Source organism: Seriola dumerili, unplaced genomic scaffold, assembly GCF_002260705.1.
Source record: "Seriola dumerili isolate Sdu_G_001 unplaced genomic scaffold, Sdu_1.0 BDQW01000230.1, whole genome shotgun sequence".
In the NCBI taxonomy this organism is placed as follows: Eukaryota; Metazoa; Chordata; class Actinopteri; order Carangiformes; family Carangidae; genus Seriola; species Seriola dumerili.
The window spans coordinates 2,397,102-2,409,745 of NW_019174485.1; the positions used below are offsets into that span (position 1 = coordinate 2,397,102).

A 12,644-nucleotide genomic window follows, 5' to 3' on the forward strand; every position below is an offset into this window, starting at 1 on the left:
GCGATGGTTAATGGTTCCAGGAAGAGTGCGAATATAAAAGGTGACAGAGGAGAACCCTGGCAGGTACCATGGCTTAATTTGAAGAAAGATGATATTATGCCATTTGTGAAAACTGTGGCTTGAGGATCTGTGTGCATTAATTTAACCCACTGCCTAAACAGTGGACCAAACCCAAACACGCACATGCACACGGACCCGGAAGCAAACAAAGACAAGGTGGAGTATTTTAATGAATGAAAAGGGTGGGCGAAGCTTAGGTTAGACGCAGGTGTGGAGTGGAGACAGCAGCCAGGAGTAAAGAAGCCGCGGACACACACGTACACATACAGACAGAAGAGGAGGAGACACAAGGGAGGACGAGGAAACAAACAGAAACAAACAGTTCAAAGTATCTTTATTGTTCCTCATAGGGAAATTGACATGCACCGAGGCTATACATAAACACACACACAAAGACACACATAGCACCAACACTTATGGACATCAACAGACAGTATGGCATACTGGCCAGAGTAAGAGTATATTCATCAAGGTTAAAGTCAAAGTGCAAAAGTCAAGTACACAGTCAGTGCAAATAAGCAAGCTCTTGACAATAAAATAACATCTGCCATTTAACAACAGGATAGGGTGGGAATAAAGGTTGAACTTGAATTTCTAGTATAACCCGGGCAGCTTGTGTGAGTGTTCTTTCTGTCTTGACTGGGATTTTCATGTAATAAAGACTTTGGCACAACATCTAACAACACTTTTTAATAATGTGTTGTCACATTGATTAATTTCATTCTTACAAATCAAATAGAGAAATTACAATAGTTTATTTTGTACAAAGTAATGTAGTGTACAGCCCCAGACTTGTCATTGTATGTTGGTTAATTCATCAGTAAAAGCAGACACGCTGTGACTAATATATGAATTTACATGAATGAAATTAAGAAGCCTGATAAAAAAAAAAAAAGAATATCGAATAGTAATATGAAAAAGTAAATGAAATTACCTCAAAAGTTTGGTTAAGACATGACTTAGCTGTCCCTTGGTTTAGGTTTCATCCACCTTCCGAGAAATTTAGAAGTTACTGCACCTGTTGCCAGAATTGACCCTATTCTACCCACCAGTGCTGTTTCCTCCACCACTATGGCAAGACCACCTACTGCAGGGTTAACTGCAGCAGCGACTGCTGTTGCTGTCATCAGAACATTACCTACAGTGTTCATGGACTCTGCCCATTCACGCCACTTTTCCTCCTCATTCCACTTTTTCTGCACCTCTTCGTATATGCTGCTGGTGTAATGATTCCCATTTAATTGCACTACCTTGTCTATTTTTTTAAAGAGATCAGCCACCTGAGTGTTATCTGCTGTGCGTGTGTTGTCAAACACAATGTACTCAGCTCGACACTCACTGATGACCTCCTTCAGCTCAGGACTTTTGGATATATATTCCTCAACTGTTTCTTTGAGTGCATCACCCCTGGTGAAAAGCACCATTGTATACTTGGAGGCTTCCTCACCAAAGTTGTCCTTGATCCATTTGACAGCTTTCTTCTCCTCGTCTGTGAACCGTGTATCCAGTCTGATCACTAGCAGGAATATATGGGGTCCTGGGAGAGACAGCATGATACAGTTCTCTATTTCACTTTTCAACTGGAGCTCAGTCATCATTGTGTCAAAGACCCCGGGAGTGTCGATGACGTTCACAGTTCTTTGTCCAATGTTTCCTGTTTCTTTTTTACAGCAAATCGTCACGGATGAGGGAGAATTCTCAGACTCAAACACTTTTCGACCCAGGATGGTGTTTCCTGTTTCACTCTTTCCTGATCCAGTCTTCCCCAGCAGGACAATCCTCAGGTCGCTGACAACTGGAGAGCTGAAGTCTGTGGGCAAAAAGACAGTGAAACTGTTCATTTGAATGGTTGTGGAGCATAAAAAGCCAACACATAAGTAAAGACACTCACCTTCAGTTACTGTTAAACCCATCTTGATGTAGAGAAAAAATACCAGGAAACACAGGCCAAACCTGAATTTGAAACATACAGTCTTCTTGTGCTTTTCTTTATCTTCCAGTTCACAGTACGTCTGTACTTATGTGTGCGAGGTGCTCCTCCCTCTCTTTTCCTCTGTCCACCACAGGAGTTTCACAGAAAATGAAACTAGAACTTTTAGAAAGCTGTTTACATGGGTTTCAAACCATTATCAAAATGGCTTAGGCGGAGACTTCTCACATGCTAAAGCAGGTGACAGTCTGATCTCAGCTTTAGCACACACTCTCAAACGATGAGACACAAGTTGGAAACACAACAATGACATATTAGTATCTTATAACATTGATAGTGCTTAGTAACAAATACATGAGATCAGTTCAAGCTTGTTGACCCAAAAAAAGCTATATTGATTTGGTGCTTTTATTTAAAGGTGCAGGAGGAGGTTATCAGCAACAGACAGAGAAGATGTGGCGGGAGAAGAAGAAGTAAGCCACAAACATGAAACCTAATCTGTTCATAAAATGAAACCAACTGCACGACACTGCTGTCCAGCTGCAGGTGAGGCTGTGTCAGAGTGAGAGAGGACGCTATGTAAAAAATCTGTACACGTTTAACTCGTCAGTCTACATTGCAGCAGTCAAAACGTATTTTGATTCAAAACCCTCTGCTGGCAGCCTCAGATCTGTCAGGCATCCTATCAAGCAGCTATCCCCCAGTACGCCTCCTTTGCTGGTGAGCAAAATGCAAGATACTCTGCAACCAAAGATGACGCATTACAAGCTGTGCCAATGGTAAGAAATGGTACACACTTCCTGTCTCCTGAGTGAGCGTGGTCCTGATTGCTTAGTCATGTCAAAACATAAAACAATACAACACTAGATAAAGTATGGATTTTGCTGCTCGTTTTTACAAGATTATATCAGTCTAAAACGCTGTGTTTTCCCTCCAAAAACAGTTAAATAATAATAACAATAATGGTATTAGTAAGCAAAGAAACATGTTTTCATTTCAGTTTTAACTTTTAATTCACGGTTGCACGGATAGGTCCCTCTAAACTCCTGGGGTTGGAAAGCAACGTCTGCAGCCCTACTGCAGCAGTGAAACCAGACCAGAACGGACAGAGAGAAGAGAGATTTGTGTTGCAACATCTGGTGAGAGTTTGTTGCTGAGACAGGTCTCGAATAAAGTTAATTTTCTCCTGATCTGTTGGTCTGAAAAATGCCATTTTAATGTCAGTGTTTGGAAGATCTGTGGCTTGTGAATGACAGTATGAGCGGTGAAAAATGGTAGACAGGAAATTATTTTATGATGTCACGTCCAACTAAGTTTGAGATAATCTTTAAGCGAGTCTGTGGTTCTGTTTCCTCTTTGCTGCGCCTCTCACTCTGATTATTTGTCTTTAGTGGCCAAATATTTCCCACTGTGGTTACCAGGGTAAACAAACTATGACCAGTATGTTACTCCTCCTTGAATGAAACTATGAGCTATCATGAAGGCATGCTGGCAGTTATAAAAACAACAGGGATTATGGAGAGTGCTATATTCACAAAACCTTACAACTGTTCATATAAAGCGGACCTAGTTTCATAAATGTACTTTTAATGTTGTATGAGTGTTGTTATAAGACATCATAATATATTAATTTCTTATACATACATTATAAATCATTGTGTAGATAAGTTATTGATATTTTTGGCCTTAGTTTTACATTTTGGAAATTACTTTTATTTACCTTCATGCCAAGATCAATCATAATCGTTTTCCCAATCTGTTAGATAAATTCATTATATACAATATGTGAATACACCTATAATTGATGTGGTCAAAATTAAGTTATGGATCCTTAACAGCAATCAAGTACGAGACCTTTCACTTGACACTGATGACTGATAACTGTGGTATCATGTTAACTGAAATTTCTCTCTGTATTGTTTTTCAGCTTACACTGTCCCACATGCAGCATCACTAACAGTGGTTCTGTCAGTGCAGCTTATGAATTCAGCCTGACTGGGTTTATCTCAAACAGGCAACAGTGTGGAGCCCTAGCAGCTTTTTGTGGGAATCCTTGCTTTCATAATTGGGATTTTGACATAACATCAAACTACACGTTTTGAAAATGTTGTCACATTGTTTTATTTAATTCTTACATATCAATCCAAAAAAAAACTCCAATAGTGTTTTACACTTAAAGTGATATTCAGGTTAAGAGAGTAGAGCATCAACATTTAAAAGATTTGTCACCATAGGTTCATTTATCATTCAAAGCAGGCACGCTGTGACTAATTCGTATGAATGCACAGTCATGCAATGAAGAAATGCACTTAAATCAACATGACAAAAAAGTCAAATATGAATTTGTACTGTAGTCATGTATTTGTACTCAAAGGCGATAAATGGAATGACATCAGACATTTAGTCAAAGGAAAATGGCTTGACATGATTTAGTTATCCTTTGTTTTCGGTTTGATCCACCCACCAATGACTTTAGCAGCCCCTGCACCTGCAAGCATGAAAGCTGAACGTAGTGAAGCAGCTGCTGCTTCCTCTGCTGCTACAGCGACACCAGCTACAGGGGCAGCTGCAACTGCTGCTGCCACAAACAAATAATTACTTGCAGCGTTCACAGTGTCTCCACACTTGCTCCACCATTCATTCCACTTCCTCTTTTTCTGCACCTCTTCGTATATGCTGCTGGTGTAATGATTCCCATTTAATTGCACTATCTTGTCTATGTTCTCAAAGAGATCAGCCACCTGAGTGCGATCTCCCATGCATGTGTTGTCAAACAATATGCTGCTGGTGTAATGATTCCCATTTAATTGCACTATCTTGTCTATGTTCTCAAAGAGATCAGCCACCTGAGTGCGATCTCCCATGCATGTGTTGTCAAACACAATGTACCCAGCTCGACACTCACTGACGACCTCCCTGAGTTCAGGGCTTTGGGCTAAATATTCCTCAACTGGTTTTCCTTTGAGTGCATCACCCCTGGTGAAAAGCACCATTGTATACTTGGAGGCTTCCTCACCAAAGTTGTCCTTGATCCATTTGACAGCTTTCTTCTCCTCGTCTGTGAACCGTGTATCCAGTCTGATCACTAGCAGGAATATATGGGGTCCTGGGAGAGACAGCATGATACAGTTCTCTATTTCACTTTTCAACTGGAGCTCTGTCATTGATGTGTCAAAGACCCCGGGAGTGTCGATGACGCTCACAGTTCTTTGATCAAAGTGTCCTGTTTCTTTTTTGCAGCGAATCGTCACAGATGACAGAGAGATGTCCTTTGTCTCAAACACTTTTTGACCCAGGATGGTGTTTCCTGTTTCACTCTTTCCTGATCCAGTCTTCCCCAGCAGGACAATCCTCAGGTCGCTGACAACTGGAGAGCTGAAGTCTGTGGGCAAAAAGACAGTGAAACTGTTCATTTGAATTCTTGGGTTGTGGGACAGCTCACAAAAGGAGCATAAAAAGCCAACACAAAAGTAAAGACACTCACCTTCAATTATTCTTAAACCCATCTTGATGTAGAGAAAAAATACCAGGAAACACAGCTCAAACCTGAATTTGAAACATACAGTCTTCTTGTGCTTTTCTTTATCTTCCAGGTCACAGTACGTCTGTACTTGTGTGTGCTTGGTACCTCTCCCTCTCTTTTCCTCTGTCCGCTACAGGAATTTCCAGGGAAATGAAACTCTCTCCCTCTCTCTCTTCACCACAGCAGTTTCCAGAGAAATGAAACTCTCTCCCTCTCTCATTTCACCACAGCAGTTTCCCAGAAAAAAAGAAACTAGAACTTTTAGAAAGCTGTTTACATGGGTTTCAAACCATTATCAAAATGGCTTAGGTGGAGACTTCTCACATGCTAAAGCAGGTGACACTCTAATCTCAGCTTTAGCACACACTCTCAAATGAGACTTGGCATCATAAGCCATTTGCATAGATTTTTTTGTCAACTGAAACCGAACAGCATGAATTGAGCAGGGAGGGGACACAAATTGAAAACACAATACTGACATATTCGTACCTTTTAAACCTGATGTGGTTAACACTAAGGAGTGCTTAGTAACAAATACATGAGATCAGTTCAAGCTTGTTGACCCAAAAAAAGCTATATTGATTTGGTGCTTTTATTTAAAGGTGCAGGAGGAGGTTGTCAGTAACAGACAGAGAAGATGTGGCGGGAGAAGAAGAAGAAGTAAGCCACAAACATGAAAAATGAAACCAACTGCACGACACTGCTGTCCAGCTGCAAGTGAGGTTGTGTCAGAGTGAGAGAGGACGCTATGCAAAAATCTGTACACGTTTGACTCGTCAGTCTACATTGCAGCAGTCAAAACCAAAAGTGTTTTGATTGATCAGATCTGTTAGGCATCCTATCGAGCAGCAAATCCCCAGCACGCCTCCTCTAGCAAAATGCAACTCTTGAGCATAAGGAACAATGTGGAAATGGTGGCTACCTCTGTATTGCCATCTAGTGGTGGATTACTGAACAGCTATTAACTTCCCAACATACATAATATCAAAGTGTCCATAAATGAGGGGCTGAAGTAGCCGTTCAATACATATTTTTCACTGAAAAACATTATAATTTCCACTGCTTCTGGTGATTCCTACTGTTCTGCACCATAGTTAGACAGGTTGTGCTTTAGGTCTCATGTATGCATCAGTCTCCAGTCAGCTTTTAGCTACTCCTCCTTGATTTCATCCTTTGCCCCAGTCTGGCCAATCTAACTGCAAAAAAAATGACAACATGGTAGCAACAATGTCTGAAACAAAGTGTCCTTGTGCTGTCATTTTTTTTTTTTTTTTGCATAACTAGCTGTGTGTGTGTATGTATTTAGTATGCAGTATTACACACTGCTGCCCTCCTACACCCCTGCGTATGGGATCCAGAGAGACAAGCTGACCAGTCATAACAGGAGAAAGACACCAGCTACTCACATCACACGATTATACCACCAAGGGAGCGCACAAAGATTGGTTAACACGCCGTCTGTGGACTTCTGATTGAACAGTAAGTTTTATACAGTTTTGCTGGAGCTGTCGAATTCTGTGGTAAATCGCTTAAACCAAAGAAAACAGGTCACGCTGGAGCAGGTTTAATGCTCATACTTTTACTTACTTATTTATGTTTACTGCTCTTAAATCATTTTAACTGTTAGCTAAGATCTATTATTATTTTTATTCCTGTGTTGATTCAAAATCTGTTTCTATAAAGTAAATTTGCTTGAAAATGTTCTACACTTACATATCTAGGTGTTAAACAAGAAAGAGGAGAAGAAGGGGGCCATCTCACCAACTCACAGTCCCTGGACATCTCACTGAAAGTTTGAGAATATACTGGGAGAAGACCTTCATTTACTGAGTGCTCAGCTCTCAACAACCTCCTCGTGAGTAAGACAAGAACAAATCTGGACTCGGGACTTTCTGAGGAACATTTTGTCGATGTTGAGAGCGTTCTAAAGTTTCTTCAGGGATCATGGCATCAACAGGTCTTCAGCTGCTGGGCTTGGTTTTGGCTTTGTTGGGTTGGGTGTTCGGGGCACTGGTGTGCGCGGCCCCTCTGTGGCGTGTGTCTGCCTTCGTAGGAGGAGAGCTAGTGATTGCTCAGGTGATGTGGGAGGGACTGTGGATGAACTGCCTCTCTCAGACCACAGGCCAGATCCAGTGCAAGACCTATGACTCCACCCTGGCCCTGCCAATGTCTGCCCAAGCCGCCCGGGGCCTCACTGTCCTCGCCCTGCTCCTCTGCCTTCTGGCGCTCATGCTCGGGGTGGTGGGGGCCAAGTGTACGCACTGCATGGGTGACGGTAACCAGGCCTCTAAGGCTCGGCTGGCGAGGATAGCAGGGGTGCTCTTCCTTGTGGCCGGCCTTGCCTACTTGATACCCATCTGTTGGACGGCCCATGCAATCATCAGGGACTTCTATGATCCGAATATTGCAGCGCCTCTAAAGAGAGAGCTGGGGCCGGCGTTGTACCTTGGCTGGGGGGCCAGCCTGCTGCTCCTGGTCGGGGGATCTCTGCTGCATGTTGGCTCTTCTCCACCAGGTGGAAGAGTGCTGCCTGTTTTTGGAGGAGCAGCAGCGAAAGACAACCCACACACAGGGGCAGCAGGGGAGGTGAAGCAACAAGAAAAATCTTTTGTATGAGATCATTTTATTGGACTTGTGAGGTACAAACAAACCCAGAGGTCACAACCTGGTCAGACAAGCTTCTGGAAACTGCAAGATCACAATCTATAAGAAAATAATCGGCTTATATTTAGTTTTTAATGAGTTGTCTTATAAGGCTGAGTTCATTACACTTACATGATTAACTACATAGCAATGGGGCTCTAACACAATTTACATTATTTAAGGGCTGTGTGTCAGAGTGGGAGTTAAAATGATTTGTGGGAGGATATTAGATGTTTAGATGTTTATTAATGTGTGTGACTTACATTTCTCAAATACCACTCTGCCTCTGCTTATGTGTGTGTGTGTGTGTGTGTGTGTGTGTGTGTGTGTGTGTGTGTGCGTGTGTGCGTGTGTGCGTGTGTGTGCGTGTGTGTGCGTGTGTGTGTGTGTGTGTGCGTGTGTGTGTGTGTGTGTGTGTGGGCGGTCTGTGTACAGAGGGCCAGTGTACATAGTACTTCTGTGTATGCTGGTGTTTTCATTGCAAATATGTGGGCAGTCAGTGATGCTTGTTTATTTACTTTTAATGCACTTTTTTTTGTATTTTTGGATCCTAGGCAAATTTACTCTTCGTATTTAATTCTCAATTTTTGTTTATTTCTTTATTTTTGTTTACACATAGTTTTTTTTTGTTTGTTTTTTTTAATTGTGGTTCTGCAATTTGCACATGTCCAGTGCTCTTTTGTTGATATCACTTTAAACACTGTCTTTTAGAGCTTTTTTGTTTTAATGTCATATGAGAAATTAATCTAAAAATATTTATGGTAATTTATTTTTACTTATTATGTTTTCCAGTGGTAACAATTTTGTTAATTTAGTGTAACAAAAAATTTGTGACTGATCTGAACAAAACTGTTTTGGTTTGTTACCTGAGGATAGCTCTGAGTGAAGGTAATACACGTATATCAATGAATGCAGTAGTTTAAATTATATTTTCAACATTATTTAGGTATTCACTGGGTTACATGAAAAAATCTTTTGCTACCTAACAGTTGACTTAATAATATTATACAGTAAACATTATCAACTACATGTACAGAAGTGTGACATTGCATTTAACACCTTTACTTTTTTGTTAATGACAGTCTTTTGATGTATAATCACTTACGCACAATAAATATAAGCATTTGCTTTCCCCAACAACTGGTTGTCTTTTAAACATTCCTATGATAGAATGGAGTGTGTGCATGCAGAATACACAATATCCGGGTTGCAAACGCACACTGTATCCCCCGTAATGTTTTCAAATACTGTGAAAAACTGGAGTATTCCCCTCTTTCTGATGACCTTATACTTGCTAGACCTTACACCAGAGTTTATACTCATTAATCCCAGTGTGCTGGAATGTTCTTAGTAGCTGAACTCACTCCAAAGAAAAGACACAACAACATAAGGACAGACCCAGTATGTCATCACACAGACTCAACTGATTTACTTTTGGTCAAGGTCATCATAGATATTGTAACCAATTTTATACGATCAATCAAACCATTTTGAATCTAAAATAGCAAATTTAAGATTATTCTGAATCAAGATTTAGTTTCATCCACATATCTGGTTCATATTGTTCCTGTTCACTCTTTTCTCTACTTAGACTCTTCATATAATATCCACCACAGACGTGTTTGTTACCAGACCTGTCTTTCACTTTGCTCCAGTCTTTTTTTGTGCAGTTACAAATGTGATTGGCAGAAAAAGGAAAAAAGAGATGTTACTATCTCAGAGGAATGAGTAAAAAACACAACATGTACGGTGATTCACATGTCACGTGTAGGAGCAGGACTACTGGAAACTTATTTCCGCAGACAACGAATTGATCCCACTTAGAGCCCATACCACTGTGTGTAGTGACGGCAGACATAGTACACTTGGGGGCAGTAGACACTAAGTAACTCTAACTCTAAAGAAAGGAACTGTCACTTACTAAATCAAATCATAACACCCACTTCAACTCTGACTATTTATACATGCAGGGAGGGGACAAGATCATGCAAACACTGGGTTAAAGTGCTTTATATTTGAACACTGAGACCAGTGAGGCTGTTATCAGTTTGAGTGCCAGTTAGCAGCTTTTTCTTCAACTCCTTACATTTGATGTTGTGACTGTAGTTTTTCTTTTTGCTCGAGTATGTTGCTGTATTCTCATCAAAAAACTAAAGCATTTTTCTTTTCTTCGTCTGCACTTTGGGCCTGGCTGACTTGACCCCTCATTTGGCCCCCTGTGAGTTGCCTCATGTTACTTCCAAAACACATCTGGTTGTGTTGATCAGCCCTCTTCTACAGCTGTCCTACCAATGCAGCATGTTTGCAAAAGAGACTTAGGCAAAGACATAATTGCTTTGGTTTCCGTGTTGTAAATCCTCTTTAATTCTCAAACATGCCAGTACATGTCTATGTGGTTGCTTGAACTGCTATAATTTGTGGTGCCAAAAGCCAGCCAAAAAAAGGAACAGATATCTGACAGTGACTCCATTTAGTCTTGCCTGCATGCTGCCCTGCTAACTCTGCACAACACAGAAGAACAGACTCAGAGCTGTTTTAAAGGGCATAGGGCAAGAGGGTGGAAGACCTGCTGTTCTCTGGACTGTGCCAAAAGTTCCTCTTTGTTGGACCGGAACAAGGAACAAGTCTGTAACTTTCCTGATTAAGGTATTTCTAATTTAAAAACTGTATGTTAATTTTCAGTTGCACTTGTCTCTTTTAGTGAGACAACATATTTATTACCTAACAACCTCAAGTACAATCTAAACTACACTATTTAATGAGTAAACATTGAAATGTACACACAACAGGGTACATCTCATTTAACTTGACAGAATATGTGATTTAACTTAAATAGCATCCGATTCCTCAGACACAAATTGTCACATCCACTGCATTCATGGGAGACAGTCCTGGCTGTTTACTATTGTAAAGTTTAGGAAAGCACGGGGCATTCTGGTGTTTAGGTGTCAGCCCAACTGGGCCAGCTGTCTTCTGCATCCTCTCATTTCTTGTCATCTCTCTCTGCTAAAAAATTACAAATCAGCAAAAGTGACTTCCTTTGAGAAAAACAAATAGGCCTAGTTAAAATAGTGTCTAACTGGCTAAATCTAACCCTAACCCACCAGGCAACAGCATGAAAACACACTGGATAATCAACACAGATGTAATGAGATGATTTACGCTTTAGTTTCAGACACCATGTTTCATTTTTAAAAGAGAAAAAGCCACAAGTATGAAGATATAAACTACATATGCTAAAGAACTGATCTTGGATTTACTTACCCACATAGTGACTACATCTAGCATGCCACAGATATTAAGAATTACTGACAAAATTGAAGTATTAGCCACTTAAAAATGTGAGGCACCCAACTGTCTTCATGACAGAATTTGACAAATGGTATTTACATGACAACCATAAGCACTAACTTAACAAAAAGTTAGCTTGTTTTGCAAATGTCCCTTTATGCTGGAGTTTCAACTTTGCTCTGCCCCACTGATGACGCCAGACTAATGAGATTTTCTTCCAGTGATTTTGCACCAGTGGTGGGCAAACAGCAGCCCATGGGATAAATCTGACCCTCCAATTAAAGGTTTTGGCCCACCTACAAGCTGAGGTCTTCACTCTCAAAGTTTGCATCAATACTTTTTTTAATGTAAGATTTATGTAAACAGGCTTACGTAAATCTTGATTAACATCAACCCTCATAACAACAATTATAAAGATTTGCATCACAAACAGGAATAGTTTCTACCCTGATAGACATCAGTCATAAACTGAAGTTAAGTGAGTGTGGATAGCCCATCAATTTAAGTCTCATAGTGAAACACTTTACTGTGGGTGTTGTAACTCTGCAATGGGTAAAATGACATCTGCCCTGCAGATACAGCTATACAATACAATACAATCAGTTTTATAAGTCTGGTTTATTCTTAAAATATATAAAAATATTACATGGAAAAAACACCTGTAAAACTATACTGAACAAAATGGCCCATGGTCAAATCTAATTGTTCACCTCTATAGGCTATTTATCAATAGCAGTAATTACTCTATTTTATTTAAATCAATAATCTGTAATGAGTGTGTAGGCTTCTTTGTCTTTGTCTTATGTATGTAAAATCCCTTCTTTTTTTAAATCCTAAATGACATAGTAGTTTAAAAACAAAGACTCAGGGTCACACTGCTTGACGCTGCTGCCAATGGGTAACAAGACCCACAAGGCACGCACTCTGCCACGCTGACTGCGTGTAGGCTTCTCCAGTCGTTGTTGAAACTCACCACACTCTAACAACCAACAGTGCGCGCGCGCGCGTGTGAGTCCTGTATTAAGGGGGACATGTAGACACTTGTTACAAGCAATTTTGCAAAAACGTTTTTTTCATGGTGAACTAAAGTTTCTCTCTCTGCTAGCTTTAGAGGAGAACTGTCCTCTTAAAGAGACAGGGGGATATCTGGCATTATTACAGCTGCAGGGAGGATGCGTATCACTTTAAAAACCGCAT

At 40.5% G+C, this 12,644-nt stretch overlaps 2 protein-coding genes and 1 pseudogene across 3 annotated transcripts; 1 reads left to right on the plus strand and 2 right to left on the minus strand.

The window, feature by feature from the left end:
- Positions 1–1,326: 1,326 nt before the first annotated feature.
- LOC111229411 lies at positions 1,327–2,069 on the minus strand (annotated as a pseudogene).
- A 2,026-nt stretch (positions 2,070–4,095) lies between these two features.
- On the minus strand, positions 4,096–5,669 carry LOC111229410 (GTPase IMAP family member 4-like). Of its 2 annotated transcripts, none has more exons than XM_022755729.1 (3): positions 5,475–5,669; positions 4,778–5,372; positions 4,096–4,672 (listed from the first exon to the last, which is right to left on the minus strand). In XM_022755729.1, the coding sequence occupies exons 1-3, from the start codon at positions 5,494–5,496 to the stop codon at positions 4,420–4,422; spliced, it is 870 nt and encodes a 289-aa protein (XP_022611450.1). In that variant the 5' UTR covers positions 5,497–5,669; the 3' UTR covers positions 4,096–4,419. The 2 variants fall into 2 exon arrangements, with proteins under 2 accessions (XP_022611450.1, XP_022611451.1); XM_022755730.1 differs by having other exon boundaries at positions 4,096–4,753; positions 4,859–5,372; positions 5,475–5,666.
- Positions 5,670–7,403: 1,734 nt separating this feature from the next.
- LOC111229458 (claudin-9-like) lies at positions 7,404–8,129 on the plus strand. Its single transcript, XM_022755791.1, has one exon. It carries the CDS (start codon positions 7,458–7,460, stop codon positions 8,127–8,129), a length of 672 nt encoding a protein of 223 aa, XP_022611512.1. The 5' UTR covers positions 7,404–7,457.
- The last annotated feature ends 4,515 nt before the right edge of the window (positions 8,130–12,644 follow it).

Bases quoted from the DNA above. Each gene is read 5' to 3' on its own strand.
- LOC111229458 (XM_022755791.1), top strand. From the start codon at position 7,458: ATGGCATCAACAGGTCTTCAGCTGCTGGGCTTGGTTTTGGCTTTGTTG.
- LOC111229410 (XM_022755729.1), bottom strand. From the start codon at position 5,496: ATGGGTTTAAGAATAATTGAAG. The intron at 5,373-5,474 runs GTGAGTGTCTTT...TTTTGCCCACAG, and splicing joins GGGTTTAAGAATAATTGAAG to ACTTCAGCTCTCCAGTTGTC. The intron at 4,673-4,777 runs CAGCAGCATATT...GAATCATTACAC, and splicing joins TTAAATGGGAATCATTACAC to CAGCAGCATATACGAAGAGG.